Here is a 27,636-nt window from a genome sequence, read left to right on the forward strand (position 1 = left end):
GGATTTATCTGCTGGAAACGGTCCGGCGGACCGTTTCCAGCGGAAATCCTCTCGTGTGTACAAGGCCTTAGACATGGTGACTAAAAGATTCAAAGACTGCTCAAAACAGGGAACCAAAAACGACAGATTACATAAATCCTAAAACAGCACAAGAAAGCAAATAAATCCCATTTTAAGTCAGGCTTAACAATTTTTTAAAAAATTTATTGAGTAGGTTTTATGGCAGAAAGTAAAAAAAATGAATTTTTCTCAAAATTGTCGCTCTTTATTTATTAGCGTAAAAAATAAAAACCAGGAGGCGATGAAATTTGGTATGAGCATCTCATCTAAGCTTAGTTACCTTGACAATAACTATGACCTATTAGTTTGACATTGGGCTTAAAGCGGATCTCCACTCTAAAGTGAAGTCGCGCTGATCGTCACCCTCCGGTGTCACATTTGACACCTTTCAGGGGGGAGGGGGGTGCAGATACCTGTCTACAGACAGGTATCTGCACCCACTTCCGGCCCTACGATGCGGGCAAAAGACGGGTTTTTTCCTTGTTTCCCGTCCGTCCCCCGTTGTATGCTGGGAACACTCGGCTCCCAGCACACAGCGGGAGCCAATCGGCGGGCGCAGCGCGACTCGCGCATGCGCCGTAGGGAACCGGGCAGTGAAGCCGGAGCGCTTCACTTCCTGGTTCCCTCACCGTGGATGGAGGGGGGAGCAGCAGGGTGACGAGCGATCGGCTCGTCATCTGCTGCGATCGGCGCTGGACTCCAGGACAGGTAAGTGTCCTTATATTAAAAGTCAGCAGCTGCAGTATTTGTAGCTGCTGGCTTTTAATATATTTTTTTAGTGGCACATCCGCTTTAAGAACTAGGAACACTCACAGTTGCACATTCCTCGTTCCATAGTTTACACAGCAATGAACATCAGTATTCCATAAATGAAGACACTAAAGATCTAAACAAGGCATTCTTTTTATTTGCCAGAAGCAATGTTTCAATTTCACAATGGAATGATAACAAAAAGACGCAAAAAATATATAAAAACAATACATAATAAAGTGTGTGTACTTCAACTGACTTGTGCAGATAAGTGGCCTAAAATGTTTTTTTTTTCTTAAATCCAGAATTCAGTCTGTCGAGGCCGACTGGCCCAAACGCATTCTCTGTAGCAGGGAATGATATTGAAGGTTTGCGAAATTGAACATTAGAACAGTTAAAATACCGGGACTTTCCCCGGACCCCCTGAACACAGGGATCGATAACACCCCTTTACACAAAGGGATTAATTGGAGTCAACAGGGGGGAGGAGGCACTGAAATCTCTTGGAGAGAAAAGTGCTAAAAACCATTTCGAAGGTTTAAAAACATAACGAGAGGATGAGTGGAGTAGCGGGTTCACATCTGTAGCGGTTAAGACCATCATTGCAGACAGGTGCGGGAAGGGGGGGGCTCTTGTCTGTCACAGCTTCACAGTTCCCGGGGGCAGGCTGTCGTTGCACAGTCTGTAATATCGCAAGTCATTGACCAAGCGATGGACGCTCTGAGTAAACGATGGCAGGTCCTGTGTGGGAAGATAAAATATATATAAAAATTAATTGGAGGGGGGACAGGTACCCATTATTTTTTTAAAATCAATAACGTTTTTATTGGAAAAAAAAAAAAAAAAAAACAGAAGAAGATGGCGTCATGTATATGTAATTTTAACAATTCAGAGGTTCCAACAGAGATCCACTCCATTTTTCTTTTGGGTAATTCAACAGTGTCATATCACTATGTAAATAAGCAATATGTTTCTATCCCTAGTGGTAAGTGATGAGCAGGTCCTACTCCACATAAACTCATTCTTTTATCTATACAATAGCCTGTCCAAGATTCAAGTCAGGTCGGGGGAAAGGCCCGGAGTATCCAGTCATGGTGACCATAACGTTTGAAATTTATGCACCCTGCCCCTGTGCTGATATATGTATTTTTCTCAAATGAATCGTATCTCCCATTGTTGAATTAAATATATTTAATTGGATTGTGAAAAGCTGAATACACAACATATAAAATCAGTGAAATGGCAATAAAATGAGGAATGCACGAGAGCTTTTCTGCAGTGTAAGGCCCCGTACAGACGACCGGATCGATCCGCTGAAAACGGTCCGCCGGACCGTTTTCAGCGGATAGATCCGCTGCGACCGCTGCCGGATTTCTGTCTGATGGTTGTACACACCATCAGACAGAAGTCCGCGCGTAAACAATACGCGGGGCGTGGCCGCGCCATCGCCGCAACGATGACGTGGGCGGCCCTGGAAGTTCAAAGCTTCCACGCATGCGTCGAATCAGTACGACACATGCGAGGGATGGGGGTCGGTCGGACGTGTCCGGCGAGTCTGTACAGACGACCGAATACGTCCGACGGACAGATTTCTTAGCATGCTAAGAAATTTTTAATCCGCTGGAAACTGTCCGATCCGCGGGACAATTGTCCGGTCGGGCCTACACACGACCGGATCTGTCCGCTGGAACTGGTCCGGCGGACCAGTTTCAGCGGATCGATCCGGTCGTGTGTACGGGGCCTAAGAGTTTATTCCTGTATTTGTGGGATGACCCTGATGGCAACAGTCAGTCAATGAGGTTTGTATTGATGGTTCAGACCACAGTCCTGCATTGCTTAAAAAAATAAAAAAATAAATAAAAAAAAAGGAAGAAGAAAAAAATCCTGGCACAATTTCTTTAGCAATACACGCGTCTTAGAGGAACTTCCATTAAATTGTGAAGAGGAAGGATTGATCCTTCCTCCCTTACTGAGTGGTCATAGAAGCTGGAGAATATCAGTAATCTAAAACGTATGACGAGGATAAAATGGAGGCATATGGGATCATGTGGTAATTTTTCGACATTTCGTCATGTTACAACCAAAAACATAAAATGTATTTTATTGGGAATTTATGTGATGGTGGAAAGAAAATTAATAGTTTTCACATTTTTTTTGCAAAGAAGTATCTGAAAAGTGTGGTGTTTACATTGTAATTGTACAGAAAAGAAGAAAAAAAAAAAAAAAAAAAGGCACAACTAAAAATGTTCTAAAATTCCAATGTAAAAATTGATATTTACTGTTAAAATGCAGGCTATATTTTTATAGAGATTTCATATTCCCTGGTCATATCCTGGAAGCCATATGCAGCAAGGACCAAGATTCCAAAAGGGCGGACATTTGTTGCAGGAATGGTAGAGAGCTCCAGAGTATTGACAAAAACAAGCTCCACCAAAGTAAAGGCACCTTAATGGTGCTTTCACACCTAAGCGTCGGCGGCAAAGCGCCGCTATCTTTAGCAGCGCTTTACCGTAGTTTTTGCAGAGGTTTTTGGCCGATAGAGGGGGTTAAAAGCACCCCGCTAACAGCCGAAAAAATGTTTAAAGAAAAAAATCACCTGAAAAGCGCCGTAGGAGCAGTGTATACACCGCTCCAAAGATGCTGCTTGCAGGAGTTTTTTTTTTACATCCTGCCAGCGCATCGCCTCAGTGTGAAAGCACTCAGCGTTTCACACTGAGACTGCAGGGGAGCCATTTTTTCCAGACGCTTCACATGCGCGATTTTCAGCACAAAAGCACCTGAAAAACACCCCAGTGTGAAAGGCCTCTTTCACAGTGGGCGGATCAGTAATGATCAGTAATGATCCGCCCCGTGCACCTCCGCTTGCTCAGCGGGGATCGCTCCGTTGATCCCCGATGAGCCGGCGGATGACAGGGCGGTCCCGGCAAACCGTATGTCCATGTTCACCCGATCCGATAGACGGAAGGAAAAGTAGGTTTTTCCTCCGTCACACTTTGGCGGATCGGATGTCAGCTGGCATGTCACCGCTGACATCCACGGCTCCATAGAGGAGCACGGAGCGCCCGTACAGGTCCGCAAAAAATAAAATAAAAAAAATGACAGACGGACCTGTACGCTCAGTGTGAAAGAGCCCCAAGACTCTCTCCATACCTTACCAAATACTGGTTAGGGGGGGGGGGGGGGGCACTCATGAAGATGTCGTCCCCCCCCCTAGTCGATAGGATAGCATTATTTTTGGTCACTCGATCAGTTATAACCACCAAGATATTACCTGTAAGCTCATATCACATTGGTACAGGACTCCGGTCACCCTTGTTAAACTATTCTTAAGACAAAGCGACCTTTGCTGGTGCTGCATGCCACATAGGGGGGCACCATTACATGCGTTTTGGGACTGTCCTTTCCTCCGACTGTTCTGGCAACAGGTTCTACATAGAATACAACTTACAAACATTACCCTCCTTTGATGACCCCCCCCCCCAACGGTTAAACCAAACACCCTTCTCGAAAGCATCATCTCGAGTCTTTACTCATCCACCTATTAAACGCCATGAGGGCTTGCATACCAAGCCTGTGGAAACAGCAAACCTCTCCTACAGTTCCACAGGGTGAGCGATATACAAACGCTGGAACAATCAACTTCCACCCTGAAAGACCAAACGAAAGCCAATATGGCAAGATAGTCGGAACGGTTCCCAGTAGAGCTACTGCAGCGATTGCAAACCTTCGCACCCCAGATGTTTTGGAACTACATTTCCCACAATGCTCATCTACACTACAGAGTGCATGAGCATCATGGGAAATGTAGTGCCAAAACATCTGGGGTGCCAGGGTTCATCATCACTGATCTACTGAATACTTCTTGGAAAAAAAAAACCTGTGGACATCTCCCCCCTACCTCTTACCATAGAGACTTCCTTCTCCTTACTTTTACCCTTAACCCATTTATAAAAACAAAGTATGGCTCTCATCGGATGTCTTTGCCCTTGCAGTTCTATTGCTTTATAGCAATTCAACTATGGCACTTGCTATTTAATAACATTTTCTATACCAAGTGATATTTGTCTATTGTTGTTACTATTACCTTAGACCCCTTTCACACTGAAGAGTTTTTACAGCGTTTTAGCGTTAAAAATAGCGCTATTAAAATGCTCATAAAACGCTCTCCATGCATCTCAATGGACCCTTTCACACCAAGTCCTGCAAGCAGCATCTTTGGAGCAGCTTTTGGGCGCTGAAAAAAAAAAACGCTCCAAAAACCCCTCTTCTCTACTGAAATTAATTGAAAGCGCTGTAAAAACGCCTTACCCTTTCACATTGAGGCACTGCAAAAACGCCCTAAAACGTTAGGGTCTTAGCGGTGCTTTACCAGCACATTGTGATTGCAGATGAGGCTTCGCTCAAATAACGCCCCAGTTTGAAAGGGGCCTTATATACCCTGCCTGCTTACATTTGAATGCAACATATTTCTATGTAGAATTCTGACATGAACCTCTAAATAGAGATTTGAAAAAACGATTTTTTTTATGTAAAAACAGTAGCCTGCATTCAACAATAAATACAGATTTCTACATTAGCATTTTACAACAATTTTAGCGCATTTACCAGGAAGTAAACAGGACAGATAATCATCTTTGCCTGAACATCCTGGTATTCTTTGCTCCCCCTCCACGATGACATTTGCACTCAACACTCTAGTCAAGGGATTTAGATCGTTTACATGTTGTCATAGCCTGCAAGCCCAGAGCTTTTGGAATTGCCTGAAATCTTGTATATACAATTGAGAATCTGCAGGCAGTAATATAAATATATATATATATATGATTTAATTATGTTTGAGGGGGCAATAAGTAGGATTACAGAGGGTAAAAAAAATGAGGATGAAGGTTTGCATTGTAGTACATGATAGAAAGGGTATGTGTGACCAAAAATTTTTTTTTTCCCTTCCTAGGACTTTATGGCCATTACCCATCAAGCATGTTCTAACCCAGTGGTCATCAACCCTGTCCTGCAGGGCCCACCAACAGGCCAGGTTTTATGTATTACCTTGGGGAGATGCAGTCTAGAATACTGCAATCACTGAGGAGCAAATGATATCACCTGTGATGTATTTCAGTTATCTTGCAAACCTGGCCTGTTGGTGGGCCTTGCAGGACAAGGTTGATGACCACTGTTCTAACCTGACAACCTATTACAGTGTGCATGATGGGTGCGGAACCATCCACCTAGGTGCCAAGTGAAGGAAGTGCTGTGTGGGGATCTTACCCGTTCCATCTTGAAGTTTCGGCCTAGGACATTCTTCTGGTTGGTGTCCAGGCCCTGGCAGCCAGTTAAAAACTCTGGTAAGAAGGCAGAGAAGAAGGTGCTGAAGTCCACGGATGCCATGTTATAGACCGCTATGCCAATCTCCTCCTGCAGGAGGTCATGGGACTTGTGAATGAGAACCTGGAGCAGAACGCTGACAAACTGTGGCAGCATCATGGCCCGGAAGAGCTTCTACAAAAGAGAAAAAAAAAGTGTTAGATGACAAAGGGCTACAGCTGCTCTAACACGAGGTGCTGTATGGAGTCTGACAGTGTGGCTGGGTAGAGCTCAAGAAGCATGGATACCAGAAAATATGCAAAAGCCAAAATGATCCAGCATCCAAAATAACCTAGCACAGCAACCTGGAACTCTACCACAATGCTATGGACCACACCAATCTGCAGACATTGATTAGTGATTACTTTGTGAGGGAAGTATTAAGTACCTTTTTAAAGTTGAACTATGTCCTCCCATTACAAAAAGTAGTTCTCTAGTTTCCTATGCAAGTCCCATATATAATCTACTGATCCTGCCTGTCAAACCTTGTGTAGCTTGCTGTTATGGTACGCAAACAATGCCGTCTTGCTCCTGAATTCCCCCCTCAATCCAGGAGGATTGGATGAGAGGGCAGTTGGGTGTAAAACAGACAGCAGAGTCTGTTTACACTTGCTGGTCCATAGAGCAGAATGGGCTTGGTCCGTGTCTACTCTGCAGAAACTGAGCAGACACGGACCTGTCATCTGCCCGCTCTGCTCAGCAGGGGATCAGCAGACAGATCCCATACTCATCTCATTGGAGTCTTCCTAGTCTTAAAGGGTCCTAAAATGAGTGCGTGTTTTTTTTTCTTTTTTTACAATCTTTATTTTGGACACATCGAATATAACAGTCAACAATGCCTCAACAATGAGGGTTTGCAAGATAGCAGATTTAACCAGAGAGGTAAATGCATCAACATGTCCGAGTATGGAAACAGGGGAGACATAGGGAAAAATCGGTAGAGGGTTAGGGGAGGGGGCAAAAAATAAATAAAAAAAAAGGTTACAGTTTCAGGGGGAGCTCCCCCCTGCTAACCTGAGAGCGAACATGACCCAAGCTGCAGGTCAACATCATATACTCCAGGGCGTTCCCCCGGCTGGGAAGGGGGCAACAAAGCCTCCATCATACCTCCATCTAGGGGTAAAGATGCCCACAAGAGAGTGCTTTAAAATGTCTCTAAAGCGAGATCGTAAACCAAGGCCGGCCATATGCCAAGCAAACTTCTTTTCTGCAAAAGCAGGAAAGAAATTTGCTAGATTTCCCCCCCCCCCCCATCACAGTGTTGTGGGGATCCCTCCTGCCAGGCCATGGTCTTCTCCCAGTGGGACAGTTTAACCCCCCCCCCCCCCCAGGAGAAGACTGTTATAACTGCTAGCGGCTATAGCAGCCGTTAGCAATAGTCACAGGTAAAACCTGGCACGCTGGTTGTACCCAAGTTGACGGTTCAAATCCCGGCTGGTTCCTGCTGAACGGCCGGGATTCGAAACGTGTATGGCCTGCCTAAGGGAAGAGAAAGCTAGAAATGGATAGAAATGAGAACTGACCACAGACAGTGAGGTTGTTTCATGAAAACTGGGGAACAGAAAAATTACCAAAATAGAGTGGTCATCGGCAAACATATGTAAAATAACAGAGAAAAAAAAAATATGATATTAGTGCCAATCACATCATGAAAATTACTACACCACATCTCACCTTGTGGTACAGTTTGTGTTTGCTGTTTAGGGTCTCCAGATAGCTGAGATTTTGTTTGAATAAATGTATGTCAGGCTGCAGGAAAGACTGTCCAAATGCCTAAAGAAAACATAAATAATTGATGCTTCATTGCATTTCACATTGTAGATCTGCAGCCTTCTATAACCTAGAAGCACAACTGACAGCAGGCCGGGTTTATTCAAATAGAAGGAAGACAAGCCTGGGGTGGCCACAGCTACTGATTTCACAGTGTAAGCTCAGAGATTCAATTCTCTTCCTCTAAAGCTCTGTGCAGTGCTCGGAGACAAAAGAAAAGTACTTTCCAAGCATGTGAGGGCACTGGGCCAAACAGTTACGACTCTAGTGATGTGTAGCTTAGGGCTGGTTCACACTGCGGATATGCAGGAACCCTGCGAATCCACTGTGGATTCCTACAACGCATGCTTCCTGGCAGCAGTTCACACTGCCCTACGTGAACTGCTGGGAGTGTCATTTAAAAGTTAAAGCGGAGTTCCACCTAAAAATTGAACTTCCGCTTAACCCACTCCTCGCCCCCCTTACATGCCACATTTGGCATGTAATTTTTTTTTGGGGGGGGGGGGGGGGGGGGGGGAGTGGGGGCTTCAGGAGAAGGGGACTTCCTATCCCACTTCCTCCTTCCGCCGAGGGGCTGGAAAGGCGATTAGCTTAATCGCCTTTTCACAGCCCCTCCCTGTAGGCGAGCGCCTGTCCAATCGGACGGCGCAGCGCGCGCATGTGCAGTGCCGCTCGCGCATGCACAGTGGGTGCCCGGCCGTGAAGCCGAAAGCTGTCACTGCCGGGTGCCCACACTGAGAATGAAGACGCCGGCCGGCGAGGAGCGGAGCCCCGGCCGGCGCGTCACTGGAGCCGTGGAGCAGGTAAGTGTCTGTTTATTAAAAGCCAGCAGCTACACTTTTTGTAGCTGCTGACTTTTAATAAACTTAAAAAATGGGTGGAAAACCTCTTTAATGACACCCTCAAATCGGTTTGCATATCACAGTGCGATCTGCAAACTCAGACAAAAATCGGATGGCATTCTGCTGCGGACAAAAAAAAAAAAAAGAAAAAAAAAAAAAGAAGAAAAGAAAAGGGGGTCCTGTGGGAGTTTGATGCCAATTCTGCCATACGATCTTTATGGCTGAAATCGCATCGCACTGAGATCATTTGTGATTTTCACTGCGGTGTTAATCACATCGGATCTCTGATATTGCACCAGTGTGAACCGGCCCTTACAGTTACTTTGCTCCAAGTGGATGAATGGAGCGTTGGGGGATAAGCAAGCTAGCTAAAGTGAACATGTGTTCAAGAGCAGGTCCCTTTAAGAACTGCCCACAAGAAATGGCAAGGTTTTGATCCAAATTGATAGGGGAACAAAAATCTAAGGTAGACAACGGGGCTTCAAGTGTCTGATCTCACAGAACGAAGATCAGCAGCCTAGCTCTAAAAGGGAGGGGGGCAGGCATTAAACCTCCAAGGTCTGCTCTGTGCCCCCCAGTGAATAATAAAAATTATTAACTCTGTGCTCAGTGACTGGGCAGAAAAACGCACAAATCTGGAAAGGCTAACCAACCAATTACCATGCCGCTTGCCCTGAACACAGGATTCATCATTTTATTCGGGTTAGACAATAATACACCACCATTTTCTGCTTTACTTGGAACATATTAGTTCTTGTCTAAAGTAGCTCACTGTCTAATGCAGGGGTCTCCAAACTTTTTCAAACAAAGGGCCAGTTTATTCTCCTTCAGACTTTAGGGGGGCCGGATTGAGGGGATCAGGTTTGGTGGTCAATAGGAGGAGTGGTGCCCCTATTAGTAGGAGGAATAGTATACCATCATTGGTATCCATAGAATAAATAATGCCCCATTGTTGGTGTCAGTGGGAGCAATAGTTCCTTATATCAGTGGAAGGAATAGTGCCCCAAGGGCCGGATAAAGACTACCAAAGGGCCACAACTGGCCCTCGGGCCGCAGTTTGGAGACCCCTGGTCTAATGTAATCATTCCAGCTTTGTTCTCACCTGCATCACTGCAATAAACTGAGCCTGATTCTCCATTGGCTCATCGGCGCCATCACGATGCACGCTGGCCAGGACAGAAGAGCGATAGAAATACCTCCAGTTGTGATGTAAAAGCTGGAATAATAGTTCAAACAGTTCGGCCTTCACATCTGGGGAGGGGCGCTGAAGTAAGAACCAGGAAATTAGCACCAGATATGAGACAGGAATACATTAGCAATTCAACGTGACTTCACAGTGTTGCATTTTAAGAGGCGACAAACAGATATTTCCATGTGATGTACCAGATATGCTCACCTGTTTTAGGTTCATTCATACCACTGCAAACTAAAGACTTCAGTGTGGCCTGGCTAAAATCCAGATTCCCTTCTCTTTATAATTATTAAAAAAAATTCTGATGTAGATCTATATAGTGTTATATCCCCCCCCCCCCCCCCCTCCCCTCTGAAAAAACTGCTGCTAATGTGTGCTGTGTTGGTCATATGACCAAATGCAGACACATTAGTCAGGTGGGTCTACATTGAAAGAAAGGATCAATGTCTGAGTCAATTGTCTGGCTGTAGTCGGAATTCTACACTGGAAGGATGCTAGGATTCAATTACAGGCCCATAGGCGTGGGCACACCCTAATCCCCCACCCTGTGCAGTGCTGGTTCCCACCCCCCCCCCCGCTTCCTAGTGCACCCCATTCCCCCCGCAATGCTGCCAGCTTCCCTCCTTTCCTCTCCCACTGCTGCGGGGGGATGTTTCAGGATGGATGAATGAAAACAGTGAATGATCCATACTGATCATTCTTAACTGATGCATAGAAAACTAGGTTTACCATCTTCAGTTTGTGAATGAACAGAAAGTCGCTCAGCACAGAGCGCTTCCCATTCATTCACTGTCCAGTGCAGTTGGTGCTGGATAAAAGGAACTGCAGTCCCCTTTTCTCCGTTTAGACCCTTCATATTTTACCAAAGGCTTCTAAAAACAAACAAAAAATGCAAAATAGTTAGAATATATATATATATATATATATATATATATATATATATATATATATATATATATATATATATATATATATATATATATATATATAGATAGATAGAGATAGATGACGCCATTCACTGCGCTGCTGATATACACGCATGTGCGTTTGCGCTCCAAAGTGCACACTAATGCAGTAGGCTGCGCACACCAATGTACAGGCCCATTTTAAAGGTGGGCCCACTAAATCTTCACACTCTGGGAGGATGGTTGGTTTGAAAACTTTGAAAAGCCAACCCTACAGGGGGAGATTTACTAAAACTGGTGCACAAAGAATCTGGTGCAGATTTGCATAGCAACCAATCAGCTTCTAAGTTTTAGCCCACATTCACAATGAGGGTGGGTTTGAAATCGTGCGAGTTCAGCCGAATTCACGCGTTTTGAAACCGGCATTTCAGTCCGACTTTGGGGGCGATTTGACAGACATCTGTGCAGGTTGATGCACAGATGTCTATTGAAAAAAATAAAATAAATAAATCGCCAAAAAGTAGTGCAGAAACTACGTTTGGGAATCGCTGCGGCACCACAAAGTCGGTGTCGGACAGTGCCATTGCTGGAAATGAGCCGATTTGACATGTCAGATCGGAGCCCAATGTGAACGTAGGCTTATTGTCGAAGCTTAATTGAACAAACTGCAGTTAGAAGCAGATTGGTTACTATGCACAGCTGCACCAGACTGTGTGCACCAGGTTTAGTAAATCAATCCTATAGTGTATTATCCTCCAACTCTGATCCTCCTGCCACAGTAATTCAATGCTCCACATGACCAGTTTGAAAGGCATTGGCCATGAGACCAAAATAAATGAGGGTTAAAGCTCCATGAATACTAGGACTTTAAATAGACAAACTATTTCCTTTATCAATTGACGCAGGGGCTGTTAGCGCTATAATAACAGTATCACTGTGACCCATAATAAATCCTTAAGGGTCCCCACTCAGCCCACCAAAATCTGAGGAGTTAGACGCCGCTGACTAGTGAGGATGCAGGATGAGGAGAGCGATTTCCAGACACAAAACACGCTGCAGAAATAGGAAGGAGATAGACTGGGTGAGGTGTGCGGTGGCCAGCCTGAGTGAATAGCAGGTAAAAGCAGCCTCAGTTTAATAGATCCAGGCCACATCCCCAAAAAAATTCGCCCCGGGTGAGGTGTGCAGCGGCTGGCAATCTCTTCCTATTTCTGTATACAGCATCAGCTACCTACAGTATACAGCACTGTGTTCCGGTAGCGGTACAGGGTCCTATTCCCGGAACAAAATCAAGTTGAGCCGATTGCTGCTCAGCCATCCATAGGAAGCCTTGTATTTTTATGAAGAGGTGGCGAGGCATGTGGATTACTTCACTGCATGGATTAGTAAGAGAAATCGTTCACTTGGGTCAGCTTGGTCCAAAGGAACTATTTGAAGTCATAGTATTCCTGGAGTTAAGCTTAAAAGGGACCGATTGTCCAAGAGCCAGCCAATTGGCTTAACCACTTAATTCCTGGCATATAGTCAAATGACGTCCGCAGATGAGATCTCCCATCCTGGGTGGGCGTCATAAGAGGTCCTCCACTTTCCACCATTATAGAGAGCGCGGGTGCGCCTGCCGCATCACTGAGAAGCCGATGCGTGCGCCTGTGATATTCGCCGGGCACCCGCGATCGTTCCCGACAAAGCAGTAATGTTGATCTGTGTGTGTAAACACACAAATCCACGTTCTGTCAGGGGAGAGGAGACAGGTCGTGTTTCCCATCCCTCCCCCCACAGTTAGAACACACAGTGAGGGAACACATTTAACCCCTTTATTGCCCCCTAGCGTTAACCCCTTTCCTGTCAGTGACATTTATACAGTAATCGGTGGCTTTTTATAGCACTGATTGCTGTATAAATGTCAATGTATAAATGTCAATGCAAAAAAAAAAAAAAAAAAAAAAAAAAAAAAAAAAAGGGTCCTCCCCCTTGATTGAGATCACATGACCAATGCCTTGTTTTGAGCATCATTAGTCTGTAAACTTTTGTGAGCTGGAAGGTAAACTACATAAAAGGCTTATGTCAAAGTATGCTCAACAGAACCCAGACGACTATATAAACTGAGCAAGGGAGACACATTCTGCCAAATGAAAGACAAGTGAGAAGCTACACATGAACACACACATACCTCAGCGATAATGGGGTAAAGCTGCTCCATGCACAGCGACAGTATACTTGGCAGGAACGGCTTAAAGGCCTGGCCGGGTTCCTGCACTACAACTTGCAGGATCTTAAGAAACTTCTCCACCACGTGGCACCCTGCGCTGCCCTCCTGCAGGATACTTTCTGCCAGCTGTTGCCTGCCAGGAGGAGAGATAATGTGTGGTTCGGTCAGTAATGTTTTTCAGCTGCTTTTCACAGGGGTAAAAGGTTTTAGAAGAAGAGGAAAGAAGGAACACACCCTGCAAAATGTATGGAAATAACCTCTCCACCCACAAATTACTTTAGTCCCTAACCCTAATAAAAGTGATAAAAGGGGGGGGGACAGTGCAAAAACGAATAATAAAACATACATACGCAAGTTGCGCACACATATGTACATGGTGTTTGCACCCCAGGTGAGGCATCGCTGCGAATGTCAGAGGGAGAGCAATAATTTCTATCACTAGTACTCCTCTAACTCTTAACAGGTAAACAAACTGCAAAAAAAATAAATAAAAAATTTAAAGCGTGGTCTATGGAGATTTTTAAGTATCTTAGTTTGTCACCATTCCACGAGCGTGTGCAATTTGGATTATATTTTTTTGGATTTAAAAATGTTATTTTTTCAAAATTATGTTTGAAAAACCACTGCGCAAATACCACGTGACATAAAAATTGCAACAATCGTAATTTTATTCTCCAGGGTCTCTGCTTAACGATATAGAAAGTTTGGGGGTTCCAAGTAATTTTCTAATAATAATAAAAAAAATAAAAATAATACGGATTTAAACTTGTAAACAAAAAAAAGTGTCAGGAAAGGCCTGGAGCTGAAGTGGTTACATTGTCCTCCCTACACATTGGCAGTGAAAACTGCATCAAACATTCCCATGTAAAATAAAAACAGGGTATCCGATGGGGTTTCTGAGTCACAAGGGCTTTACTGACCCTGGATCCATAGACCCGAATAGGTCCTCTGGACCAGATCAGCAGTGGGCTTGTAATTTGGCATTACATGTGACATGAAGTGACTTCACTAAAGCTTGTGGGTAAGCGCCATTTTTGCTTAGAATTGTGCGGGATAGACAGACCCGATGCGATTACCTGGTGAACATGTTGAGGAAGGTTTGTATAATTTGCTCAGTGAATGGAACTCCCATTTGTACCCGAAGTCCTTGAATCAAAGCCAAGAAGAAGCTCAGCATTTCCTCGGTCACATCTATAAAGAGGGAGACAGTGGCGTGTTATCTGTGAATTTACACCGAATTCTATAATACTACATAGAGACTTTATATGGGACGACAATGAGTACTGCACCGCAACAACCAATCATTCTTTAATGCGGTTAGGTGTTTTACAGTGAAGAAACACTTAAGTGATGGTTGTGGGTTAACTGTACATCACTATATAACTGACGTGAATATGGCCTGGCTTAAATAGCCTATAAATATTAAAATAACTGTTGGCTTAATGTCAACCCCATCTAGCGCTAAATCTTATTAAAAAGGAACCCGTCACAAGATATCAGAGTGGCCACAGCCAGCTTGTTTTTAGTAGGTGCCTTATTGGATGCTCAGTATCATTGGAAAGTTTTCATAAAGTCCCTGTGTTCAGGGCCATGCCAAAGCTGGTTATAATACAGAATACAGCAGTGTGGGAGCCTCTTCCACTCACTGCAAGACTGGGCTTTAACCACTTCAATACCAGGCACTTAACCCCCTTCCTGCTAATGCCAATTTTCAGCGCTGTTTAAATGACAATTGCACAGTCATGCAACACTGTACCCAAACAAAAATGTTATAATTTTGTTCCCACAAATAGAGCTTTATTTTGGTGGTATTTGATCACCTCTGCGATTTTAATTTTTTGCTAAACAAAACGTTTGTTTCTGTTATAAAATTTTGTAAATAAGCAAGTTTTATCCTTAACCGATGGGCACTGATAAGGCGGTACTGATACACTGATGAGGTGGCACCGACGTGCATTGATAGGTCTCACTGATGGGCACTGATAGGCATCCCTGTTGGTACTGGCAGTGGTAGGCATTGTAAGTGGGCACTGATTGGCAGCTGCCTGGGAACAGATTGGCATTCCCTGGTGGTCTGGGGGGGGGCATACCTGGTGGTCCAGTGTGGTGGCCATCCCTGGTGGTCCTGGGCAGGCATCCGAGGGGGGACTGCGCTGATAAACTATCAGCACAGACCCCCCCCCCCCCCTGCAAGAAGAGCGATTGGCTCTCCTATACTCGCGTCTGTCAGACGCACGTGAGAAAAGGCCGATCAAGGGCACTTCCTGGTTACAATGTGATCAGCCGTGATTGGACACGCCTGGTCATGTGGTAAGGAGTTTTCGGAGTTGCGGCGAGTCAGACTGACACACCGCACCACTGATCGCCGCGATGCGTGCTATATGGCTGCCGACAAGTGGTTAAAATTGAGAGGGCAACCTTGCCGATTACCCTGGGATAGCGGTGGTACACTTCAGCATCTATACCTTGGGTGCCAGAGGATGACATGACTGACCCAGAACAAGCATGTAGTGAGGAATAAGGACAATTCAGGAGCATGCCTGGAAAAACAAAGTCTGCACATGCTAGTCTCCCATTTCTACCTCCATATATTAATTTTAAAAATAAACTTATTTGAAAACAGGACTTCCAGTTTTACAGTAACCATTATTTCGGGAGACCTTAGCCAGTTCAATAAACCGTCTGGCATTCAGCCTATGTGTACGTCAGCCGGTCCAACAGACGCCAGCCATTCGGCTGGGGTTCTGTCAGCATGCTGGAAAACCGGTAGCCAACTGACTCCTAGTTAAGTTAGCACTCTCCGCCATTAGCTAAGAGCACCGATTGGAGGTGTTCTGGAGGGGGGGGGGGGCGGCCCCTGTCAGAACACAAGAGCTTAGCAGGGAAAAAAATACAAATAAAATCGCTGTACTAAAGTCTCATTTGGGCGGGGGGAAAAAAATAACGTTTAGTGTGTACCAGGCTTAAGTCTGCATTTGACCTCTTCCCCCAGTACAGATAAAGCAAGAACCTCATTTAGCTGCTCAGAAGGCTGCAGTCTGTTCCTGTCTGACAACGCACTCGCTGTATGCAACAGGGTGCAGGTTCTGCACCATCAGATTCCACCAGCAGACATTACAAGCTGTGGTTCCAAAATTCAGCGACACCTGGGTAGAACAAGAAGTGGACATTTGGTATATGAAAGTAGAGATTGCTACATACCAGACTGGTGGATGTACACTGGGAAGAGGGTGAGTGAAAGCTGGGCTGCCTCCTGCATGGACTGGTAACAGATCTGCCGGGACTTGGTGCCCTCACTGGAGATATTCTCCACGATATCCCTCAGCACACCCAATGTCTGACAGATGACACGCTTAGCTAGGAGAAGAACAAGACATACATGTGTAAGATCAGGACACAAAACACTTGTAGGAACATAGTTTTTGATTAGTCCAAGCACTTATAGAATTACCCATTAGTTAAAGCACCTAATCCCAGACAAAATATATTGAAATTGTGGAGGAAGAGCAAGAAGGGATAAATTACAGTGCTAATTAGTGATGCAGTAATGATGAGAAAAGTGTATCTTTTTTAAGATACTGTTCTTGTAGGAACAGTCTAGGCAGAGTTTTTATTGCTGCCTGATGCCCACTGAGAGAGATTTTCTCAACTTCCTGTCCCTGTGACACCAGGACAAGGAACAAGTATAACAGTTATTACTGGGCCAGGAAAACACAGACAGAAATAATGACCCGAGAAAGGTGCCAACTCTTCCACATTTGATTTAAAAAGGAAAAAATTTAGCCAATGGGAAGGCCGCAAACATTCACAACTCAAAAAAAATAAATAAAAAAAAGAAGTCTGGGTTTAAACCAAATCTTTCCTGGAAAATGTATACAGATTATAAAGTGAAATAATAAACTGAGTATAAGGGATTAGAAAGCCATATGGCTGTTAAATGCCAATGTGAAGTAGACATTAGGGATGATTCACTAAAGGCAAACAGATGATGCACTTTGCAAGTGCAGTTGCTCCAGAGATTAGTAAATGAGGTAAAGCTCAACTCTACAAAAAATACCCAATCACATGCAAAAAAAATAATAACAAATAAATAAAACGCATTTTGGCTTGCACATGATTGGACGATGGAAGTCAGCAGAGCTCCCCCTCATTTACTAAGCTCTGGAGCAACTGCACGCGGAGTGCACAGTCTGTTTGCCTTTAGTAAATCAACTTCATTGTCGCCAATGGAACAAAATTATATTTTCGTGTTGTCGCAAAAGAATTACAGACACATATGGCCTCATTCACATAGTCATAAAACAGCTGTAAACATGTTAGGTACCAACAATTTCTGTGTAAATGATCAGTAAATAGATTACATTTTTTTTTAATGTGTGAAAATTGCCGTTTTTGATTTCAATATACATGTGTACACATGTCCTCAGACGCAGATTTTTGGGTTACGGATCTGAATGCATTACATGTTTACGCAGATGTGTGAATGTTTCCTTTGACAACCATGCTGCTGCATTCAAATCTGTAAATAGAAAACGTTTATTTCTGCTTTCTTTTTACGGCCGTGTGAACAAAGCTTATGATGTTGTGTCCTTGCAAAGACTAAATGTTGCTGTAAATGCATTCATAGACAGACTACATACCAATAAGGAAATGCAATACTGTTCATCTGAGCAAACCGATTCTTTATAGCCCACATACAGGCGCAAGAAAGCAAAACCGGAATCAATGCCATTTATAAATATTACAATTTTACAGTTCTTCCTTCAAAATATAAAAGAGGGGCATTCGCTTTAAAAGTGGATGTAAACTCTCTCCTATACCCAAGTGAAGCGAATTGCTTCAGATGATATAAAGAGATAAAATCTTCCTATATAGATTTTACTCGTTTATCTGCTGTCTTTGCCTTTCTATATTCTTAAAAAAAAGTGGATCCAAGCTTTGCTTCGGTACAGCGTCGCATGACCGCACAATTGTCAGTTAAAGCGAGGCAGTGCCGAATCGCAAAAAAATGCCTGAACATTGAGCAGCCAATTCTGCCGGGGGTCAAGTGGTTAAAAACGGCAAGATGTTTTAACAGAACATATAGTTCTATGATGAGGATAATCATAGGAATGTACACAGCGGTTTCCCTTTGACTGTTTTTTACCCCATTCTCCCCCCCCACGTCTCCCCTGCTACCATTTTTACATTAAATTTGTTTGTACTTGAATTGGTCTTGCTGTATATGCCAAGCGATCATACTTATTCTCCTATACTTTACTGGAAGACTATGCTTAGAGCAACAAAGACAGCTCAATATGTGGATAAATGAGGCCCAAGGTACTCTAGTCCAGAGTAAAAAGCACATTCTGTGGTATGAATTGTGCTACTCACTGGCTTCCAGCTGGCCCTTCCTCTGAGAAGGTGTGGAACCCTTCAGCTCACGGTAGTCTTTGGTCAGAGAGCTCAGTAGGGTGGTGTGGTGATTCGATCGCTCTCCCCACTGCTGTTCAGGCTCGCTGACGTTTGGCCACGGGAGGAGGAGGACATTAGACAGAGCACGACAGAGCAGCACCTGGGCCTGTGCATGGGACAGAGGTAAAAGAAGAAGAGTAATTATTCACCATGGGTCACTTACATCCAATGTGATCAAAAAAAATAAAAAAAATATTATACACACATTTCAGTAATTTAATTCAAAAAGTCAAACTCATTATAACGATTCATTACACACAAAGTGATATATTTAAAGCATTTTTTTTTTTTAATTTTGAGGATTATGGATTACACAGCCAGTGAAGACTCAGAATTCAGTATCTCAGAAAACTTGAATATTAGAGAAGACCAATAAAAATGTTATTATTGCATCAATGCTGCCTGGCATGGAGGTGAGCCGCCTGAGGCGTTACGGAAGCCCAGGTAGCTATAGGAGCGGCCTTCAGTTAGTCTCCATGTTTGGTCTGGTGTCTCATCTTCCTCTTAAAAATACCCCACAGATTCTCTATGGGGTTTAGGTCAGGCGAGTTTCCTGGGCAATAGAACATGGCGATACCATGATCATTAAACCAGGTATTGGTAATTTTGGCAGTGTGGACAGGTGCCAAGTCCTGCTAGAAAATGAAATCAGCATCTCCATAAAGCTGGTCAGCAGAGGGAAGCATGAAGTGAATTTCCTGGTAGACGGCTGCACAGATTTTGGACTTGATAAAACACAGCGGACCGACACCAGCACATGACATGGCTCCCCAAATCATCACCGACTGTGGACAACTTCATACTGGACCGCATGCAACTTGTATTCTGTGCTTCTCCACTCTTCCTCCAGACTCTGGGACCTTGATTTCCAAATGAAATGCTCAGTGGTTTACAGTCCTCTTTTCGGATGAAAGTAAATTTTGCAACAGTCCAGTCCTTTTTCTCCTTATGCCTAGTACACACGAGAGGATTTATCCGCGAAAACGGTCCGGAGGACCGTTTCCGCGGATAAATCCTCTGGCGGATTTTGATCTCATGGTTGTACTAACCATGAGATCAAAATCCCAGCGGAATTCCGTCCGCGGTGACGTGTCGCGCCGTCGCCGCGGCGACGCTGTCATAAGGAATTCCACGCATGCGTCGAATCATTACGACGCATGCGGGGGATGGATTCGGACGGATTGATCCGGTGAGTCTGTACAGACCAGCGGATCAATCCGTTGGAATGGATTCCAGCGGATAGATTTCTTAGCATGTCAAGAAATTTTTATCCGCTGGAAATCCATCCCCGGGGACAAAAATCCGCGGAAACAGATCCGCTGGATCGTACACACCAGGGGATCTATCCGCTGGAGCCGGTCCGCGGATCAATTCCAGCGGATCGATCCTCTCGTGTGTATGGGGCCTAAGCCTATGTGTACGATCCAGTAAACCCGCATCAAAATATATTTTTTTTCTCCTGCAAGGAAAAAGTCATAATGAGCTAATATGCACCGCATATTAGCTCATTATGAAATACTTACCTCGGAACGAGGTGTGTAAAACTTCAGCGGCGCATTGCGAGGGAAATATCTCCTAAACCGTGCAGGTTTAGGAGATATTCTTTATACCTACAGGTAAGCCTTATTATAGGCTTACCTGTAGGTAAAAGTCATAAAGTGGGGTTTACAACCACTTTAAGACCCTTCCCACGTTGTCTTTGATTCAGGAGTTGCTTGACACAGGGAATTGCAACAGTTGTAGCCCATGCCCTGGATACAGTACATCTGTGTGTGGTGACCGTAGTCCACTGCTTGTGAATCCCCCCCGCCCCCAAATTTTGGAATGACCTTTTCTTCACAATCCTCTGAAGGTCGTTATCTCTGTTGCTTGCGCACCTTTTTCTTCAAAACATGATTAATATGCTTGGATACAGCACTCCGAACAGCCAGCTTCTTTAGCAATGACCTTTTGAGATTTACCCTTCTTATGGAGGGTGTCAATGACCGTCTTCTGGACAACTGATTGTGTAACCTACTGAACCAAACTGAGAGACCATTTGAAAGGCTCAGGAAACCTTCACAGGTGTTTTGAGTTAATTAGCCAATTAGAGTGTGACACCATAAGTCTACAATTTTTAACTTTCACAATATTCTAATTTTCTGAGATGCTGAATTTGGGGTTTTTACCAGCTGCAAGCCATAATTATCAAAAGTAAAAAGAAAAATGCTTGAAATATATCATTGTGTAAGTGTAATGAATTTATATAATACAGGAGTTTCACTTTTTGAATTGGATTACTGAAATAAACTTTTTGATATAAAATGTTTGAGATGCATGCATAATTTTTTTTTTCTTTTTTTTAATTCCAAGTTTTAAACAAAAAGTGGGACATTTTGGTAGGTTGTTATTGCTGCCAATTTATATGGATCAATGATCAATAAGTGGAGCTAGAAGACCAATTTGCACAGGGGGTCCTAAATTAAAAGCCCACAAGGTCCACCCCGTTGATAAATGTGTACACAGATGTCCCCAGAGAAGGAAAATAAATGGTCACAATACCAGTGCTGCAACACTAGGATTCTACATAAAGAGGACAGCGCACCTCCTCCGGCAGTCTCTGGGCGGCGGTGTCTGTCACACGGCTGAACACTTTCTGGACGGCGGGAATGTTGAGGAGGAACACAGGCCGCACGGTGGTGGCCACGGAGACCAGAAGATGACACGCGGACAGCAGCAACTTCTCTTGTACCTGAGAAAAAGGACATGTTAGTCAAGAACAAAAAATTTGGGAGGGCGCATCCACGGCTGTCAAATTAGCCATTAACCCCCCCCCCCCCCAGGTTCCTTGTATTTGGAAGTAAGCAACACTATCAATACGGATGTTCTGTGCTCCTGAATGACAGCTGTGCCTGTAGCCATGTGCTCATCCATTCCCTAACCTGCTAGCTCTGGTATGCCAACAGCATAAAGTCGCTTCAAGCTAGAGTACACCATAAGGGCTCTTTCACATGGGCGGCTCCGTGCTCCTCTATCCGATCCGCCAAAGTGTGACGGAGGAAAAACCTACTTTTCCATCCGTCTGGCGGATCGGATCGGGTGAACACGGACACACGGTCCGTGTTCATCCGATCCCCCCATAGGGGGGAGCGGAGAAAAGACAGGACGGTCCCTGCACAGTGTGCGGGGACCGCCCTGCCATCCGCCGGCTCATCGGGGATCAACGGAGCGATCCCCGCTGAGCAAGCGGAGGTTCACAGGGCGGATCATTACTGAACCGCCCCGTGTGAAAGGGGCCTTACAATGTCACTTCTATAACAAATCTATTATTGAAAACGCATGTACACACAGCTGCCCTTTCACCCTATTGTCACAGTGCTGAAACCTGTACTGAAAGACTGCCTTTGCTGACCTCTACTAAAAATGCCAACTGCCTGGCTGTCAGGCTGATTCTTGGACTTAATGGAGTCACTGATCATAAACAGTTTTCATATCAGGTGTTCTTACTTCATTTGCTGCATATTTTTCCAAACCAGTGACTTAAAGTGGTTGTATACTCTTACATAGATCCAGTGAAGTGACTGCCCTCAGTCGATACACCGCGATAAAAACAAATCCTCCTACATAAGTTGCACCTGTCTATCTGCAGTCTGCTCTACATCCAAAGTGCTGAATTTATAAGCTTGTCTAAAAAGTGTTCAGAAAAAAAGAGCGTAATGTTCAGGGGTGTGTGTGTGTGTGTCGTGGCTGTTATAGGTTTACAGGTGTGGATTTTTATTTTTTTTTATAGAATTTAATTGTAATTTGCACTGCGACGACACAGTATTTATCTTTTTTTAGAGCTGAAGAGCTCAGTGAGGAGAGCTCTTAATGCTGATAGGCGGGACACCCCTCTTCCCACAGCACACAAAACAGAGCCGAGGCTGTCAAAACAGATGGAGATGCCTACCCTGCCACCATTTTTCTTTTGGTGTCAGGAAAAAACTTGTCAGAAACGATGCATGCTGATAAAGGAACAAAGCAGCGGACAGAAATTACACTTAGTGCTCTGGATTGAGACAAGACTAGTACACGCTACAGAGGGTTTATATTGGAGGTTTACAACACTTTGAAGTATTAAAATCCAGAGAAAACCAGGTAACTAGAATTTTCAGAAGTCAGCAATGGCAGCCTACAATTAAAATGCTCTTTTGACAAGAAGGTTGTGAACATTTCCTACATGCACCGCTTCCTTCCCGAGACTGCTGGAAGCTGCACTGTGCATGACCACCAGCTACAATCATGTTAGCGGTATGTCAGTGGCCATAAAGTAACACACACACACACACACACACACACACACATTGAAGAACCCCAACAATTTAAAAGGGTGCGACCCCAATGTGCACAGCCATTCACCTTTGAGCTGATTAGAGGGGGCAGGGCTTCCATTGCTGTGGAGATAATGGAGATGAATTGTTCCGGGTTTTGACGCTGGACCTCACCGTAGAAACGAGCAAGCCAGTGCGAATAAGCTTGCAACGCAGCCAACGATTGGGCATGTCTGCAGAAAAAGAAAAAAATATTTTTTTACCACAAGAAATGATGAGTGGATGGATTGGAGATTACATAATCCACAGACTTCAAACTTCACTGTAAACACAGAGGAGTACATTACAAGAACAAATGGTTAAAAGAGTAACTCCATTTTCGTGGGGGGGGGGGGGAGGGCAAATAAAGAAAAAAAAAAAACAGCGCATACGATTGCGACACTAATCATTTTGTAATTCAATCTTATTAAAAAATTACCTTTCCCTTTCAATCTGCAGAGTGTGTACTGACCACTCCCCAGAAACATAACTTCCTGCTTGTGTGATTGGCTCACGAATTTTCCCAGAAGTCTGCCCAAGATACATGTCAGATTTCAGGCATCCACTGCAACAAAAATTTCATTTTTTGAAAGATACTTTCAATAGGAACACATCTAAAGGGATGCAGGCCCAGCAGATTTCTTCATTAGTGCTCTGTAGATCCACACCTGACAGTTAATTATGAAACCACTCCCATTAGACACACTTTACGCAGAGGCACAGACAAACACATGGATTTCTTCAGAACAAAAGTTGGGAATCTGCAACAAAGTTTGTTATAATCCTTGCAATGTACAGAGATCATCCAGAGGGGAAGGTTTCCACACCCCTCCCAACAAAAGTGGAGCTGCGCTTTAAAAGAAAAAAATAAATAAAAAAAAAACATTTCCCTCTGGGTGATCTCTGTACATTGATTGCAAGTATAACAACACTTTGTTGCAGATTCCCAACTTTTGTTATTCTGAATAAAGAACGGTGTTTCTCTGTGCTAAATGAATCTAATAAGTGGTTTTATAATTCTCATTTAGCTGCTGCAGCTGCAGGGCTCCAATGAGGAAAGCTTCTTCCTAGATGTGTTCCTATTGGGAGCATCTGACCAAAAATGAAATTTTTGTTGCAGGAGATGCCTGAATTCTGACTTGTATCTCAGTGCAGAGTTCTGGGAAAATCAGTGAGCCAATAACACAAGCAGGAAATTAGGTTTCTGGGGGGTGTTCCGTATACATTCTGTGTACAGAACACCTTCGGGCAGCCATATTGCAGTTTCAGAAAATTTCAGCGGCTGCAGATTGGAAAGGAAAGTTAATTTTTAGTGACATTCAATTACAATATGATTTGTATCGCAATTGTACACGCTATATTTTTTCTTTACCCACAAAAGTGGAGTTACTCTTACAGAACCCTGTAATAGACAGAAAAAAGGATTCTGCCATTGCCAATTCATTTTTAGATCCAGGACTGGGCAGATCATCCTTGCATCAGTTCTTTTAGAGCAGGGGTGTCGAGCTCAATTTCGTCACTGCCGCATCAGCATTATAGTTGCCCTCAAAGGGCCAGTTGAATCTGTAAAAACTGAGTGTCCAGAGCCCCACTACCATCAGAAGTCAACAGTCCCCCACCCCCCCTTACATTACAGTGCACCCCCTCATCTTGTACTGCTGGGAACAGAGCTGGGAAGCAGAAAGTGGAGGGTCTGGAGGCCCAGAGGCAGGCTGGAATCAGCTGCCTGAGTCTGCTGAATGCTGAGACCAGGGGAGGTGGAGACAAAGGGGTGCTGTGGCTGCACAGAGAGGTTCTATACTCCTCTCTGCTGCCCTCTCTTCAGATGGGGTGAGAGGGGACGAAGGGAGTGCTACTGCTGGAGCCACATGACATGGCCTGCTGTATGACACACGTTTTAGAGTCACCAATCATTTCTTATCCTTTTGACCAGACAAAAGTGAGGGCTATCCGCTACATGTGTGCGCAAACGTATTAGACGTTTTAATCCTTGCCCTTGGATTATTTATTGCTGTCTAATGGAGAGGTTCTGCATATATACTGTAAGTGGGGCAAGATCTCCAAAATAGGAGACACAGGCAGAAATAAAAACTTAACAGGTTTTCTATCTCTTCCATAGCTTAAAGCATATCTAAACCCAAGAACAAAAATAAATGCTTACCAGTCCTTAGATGTACTGTAGGGGCTGCATTAGTACAGAAAAAAAATACCTGCTGATCCCGAGAGAAATCATTTAGCCTTGTAACTTCTGTGTTTTGTAGTGCAAAGGAGGCGAGCTGCCCAGGGTGACAACTCTGCTACTGCATATGTACTGTACTGTACAGTACAGTGAGAGAAAATGGTCACCATAGGGTAGAAGGGTGTTATTTGCAGGATCAAAACCTGAAAGAAAGGATTTGGGGCCCACTTCTCTACGACAAGTGGCCACCATTGCTACATCTCAATTTTTTTTTTTGTATCCCTCTGCCAAAACTTTGACCCCGTTGGCGTGTAGCGGGGGTATCCATTGGACCAGAACACGCATTACCCTCCACTGTAATCCAGTGCATCTGCATCTTGGGCCCTAGTTAGTCGGCCCTTATGCTCTGGTGATTTATAGGGACCTATGGGTTATCCCATAAGGTCTCCCAGTAGACAGGCAATGCCTATAAAAGTTATTTGATGGTTATGCTCACCGAACTGTACCCCATCGCGGTATGCACGTTTGTCAAGATGTTCTACTTATTTTAATAAAAAAATGATTGTACCCGAAAAAATAAAACACACACACCTAATGCAGCCACTATGTCTAAGCACTGGTAAGCTGCAATATATGACATTTTGTTTTTGAGTTTAGATACATTTTCAAAAAGTTTGGACTGGATTGGGCTTCAAGTCACCTGTGCATGCTACGGAATCAAAATTGGCTCTTTTAGACATCATCCATCACAGAAAGCCTTTGGACAGAAAGGCCCCCCAACAGAACCATACAAGAAAACAGTGACATAAGAGTGGAGAGGTACATACACATCTACAAGGTCTGGCTTTAGCACGGATGGCACTGCAGTCTCCATGTTGTATAGTTTAATCTGGGAACCATATAAAGTAACCTTGACCAACCTATAAGAAAGCATTAGAACGTTAAATGTCAGCGTTGACTTTGATTGGCAAAAAAAAAAAAAAAAAAGTTACAGATCATACAGGAGCCAAGAAGACTGCACATTACCGTTCCACTACAGTGAGAGCATCATTGAAGCGTGCCTCAAACACATCCCCGATAAAATACTCTGCAAGTCTCCCCACCGCCTGCAGGAGCGAGCTGAGGTCCCGCAACGAGCAGTGTAACCTCCGGCAGTCGTTCTCTGCAGTCACATTAAGACGCTGTCCTGTGGGGAGAAAGACAGACAAGTGTTTGATCACCCTAAAAAGCAAGTTTCTTAAAACAAAGTCAGAGCATAGATTTGTGAAAACCTTCAAAATTGTGTACAATACATGAAGAAAACACCGAAATAAAAAAATACCTAAAAAGAAAAGCCAGAGCCAGCTGCGCCCATCCCCTCTCCTGCCCAGTGCTTCAGTCACCGCTCTAAGCTGACCGAAAATAGATCAGCAGTTACGTGATCACTCAGGACTTGGTCCTGAGTAGACATGGTGGAGTGTATGGATAGGGGAGTTATTATCTATAGGCAAATCCAGCGTGCACTTGGAAGTGCAGTCACTGTAGATCTGAGGGGGACATGCAAGGAAAATAAAAACAAGCATTTTTGCTTGCACGATTGGATGATAGAAATCAGCAGAGCTTCCCCTCAGACCTACAGCAACTGCACAGTGGATTTGCCTTTAGACAGCATGTTAGATTTTAACATGCGATTATGGTCTATGGCTATAGCCATTGCAATAACCACTGTTCTAGCAGTGGTTATTGTACGAGATCACAATGGCTTCGTGAGAGGGGTTCCCCATCAACACTGACCGCTTGTTTACATCCAACTGTCATCCGATCCACCAGATGGATGGGGAACAGACCCCGCCCCCTTCCATCTGTTAGTGAATATGATTGGACGTCAGCGGGTGTAAATGGACACATGCCCGTTTAAGCCTGCCGCGCCATAGAGCAATGCATGGCCCGATTAAGTTTGCCTAAAAACAACCGACAGGTGGACCCGATTGGTCTGCCCATGTGAAAGGGGCCTTATGGTTTACACAACTCAGCAACACTCCATAGTAGATTTAATAAATACAGCCTGGTCTCCTCCTTGTTTCAGCTGGCTGACTGGACAACGAAGGGGCAGCAACACACTGAAATTTTATCTCCAAATTTTTTCCTTTTCCAATATTCTGGCAGCACTGTGAGATCCATAAACTGTCTGGTTTGCAGGTTATCCCTGTCTTAATGGTGCTGTGCTTGGGATTACAGGATACCAATGGTGACAAAATCTTGGTCCTTATGCCGGCTTTACTTAAAAACAAGTCGGTTTTTTAAAGACATATCTGCAATAATGATTTTGTCATAAAGTTTTTTTATTGGGTGCAATATTGTTTTTTTCTTCAAACCAGCAGCTGAGTTTATTTTAAATATAATGAATTATGTGTCATTAGCACTTACCTGGTCCAGTGTTCACTATACATTGCTGAAGACCAAGATAAACATTGAGGTTCTCCTGCAGAGCAGAAAACTAAGGAAAAAAAACAAAAACAAACACAATAATTTATTGAAATGCTTTCCTGATGGAACACTGAATACATACCATTTAGCAAGCAAGCGCCCTTTCACACTGAGACGCGT

At 44.1% G+C, this 27,636-nt stretch overlaps 1 protein-coding gene across 1 annotated transcript in view; it reads right to left on the minus strand.

Annotated features, from left to right (window-relative positions):
• Window positions 1–945: 945 nt before the first annotated feature.
• The window catches only part of XPO6 (exportin 6), a 67,654-nt gene continuing 40,963 nt past the window's right edge, over window positions 946–27,636 (minus strand). The window contains exons 12-24 of the mRNA XM_040356555.1: window positions 27,457–27,526; window positions 26,077–26,236; window positions 25,878–25,970; window positions 22,921–23,065; window positions 21,128–21,274; window positions 18,463–18,649; window positions 16,291–16,446; window positions 14,166–14,280; window positions 13,051–13,222; window positions 9,886–10,047; window positions 7,846–7,944; window positions 6,076–6,306; window positions 946–1,551 (exon numbers count right to left, since the gene is read on the minus strand). Coding sequence (XP_040212489.1) covers window positions 1,450–1,551; window positions 6,076–6,306; window positions 7,846–7,944; window positions 9,886–10,047; window positions 13,051–13,222; window positions 14,166–14,280; window positions 16,291–16,446; window positions 18,463–18,649; window positions 21,128–21,274; window positions 22,921–23,065; window positions 25,878–25,970; window positions 26,077–26,236; window positions 27,457–27,526 — 1,839 coding nt within the window. The 3' untranslated portion in view covers window positions 946–1,449. The remainder of the gene's footprint in view (window positions 1,552–6,075; window positions 6,307–7,845; window positions 7,945–9,885; window positions 10,048–13,050; window positions 13,223–14,165; window positions 14,281–16,290; window positions 16,447–18,462; window positions 18,650–21,127; window positions 21,275–22,920; window positions 23,066–25,877; window positions 25,971–26,076; window positions 26,237–27,456; window positions 27,527–27,636) is intronic.

The sequence above is a fragment of the Rana temporaria genome, chromosome 6 (assembly GCF_905171775.1).
Source record: "Rana temporaria chromosome 6, aRanTem1.1, whole genome shotgun sequence".
Taxonomy (NCBI): domain Eukaryota; kingdom Metazoa; phylum Chordata; class Amphibia; order Anura; family Ranidae; genus Rana; species Rana temporaria.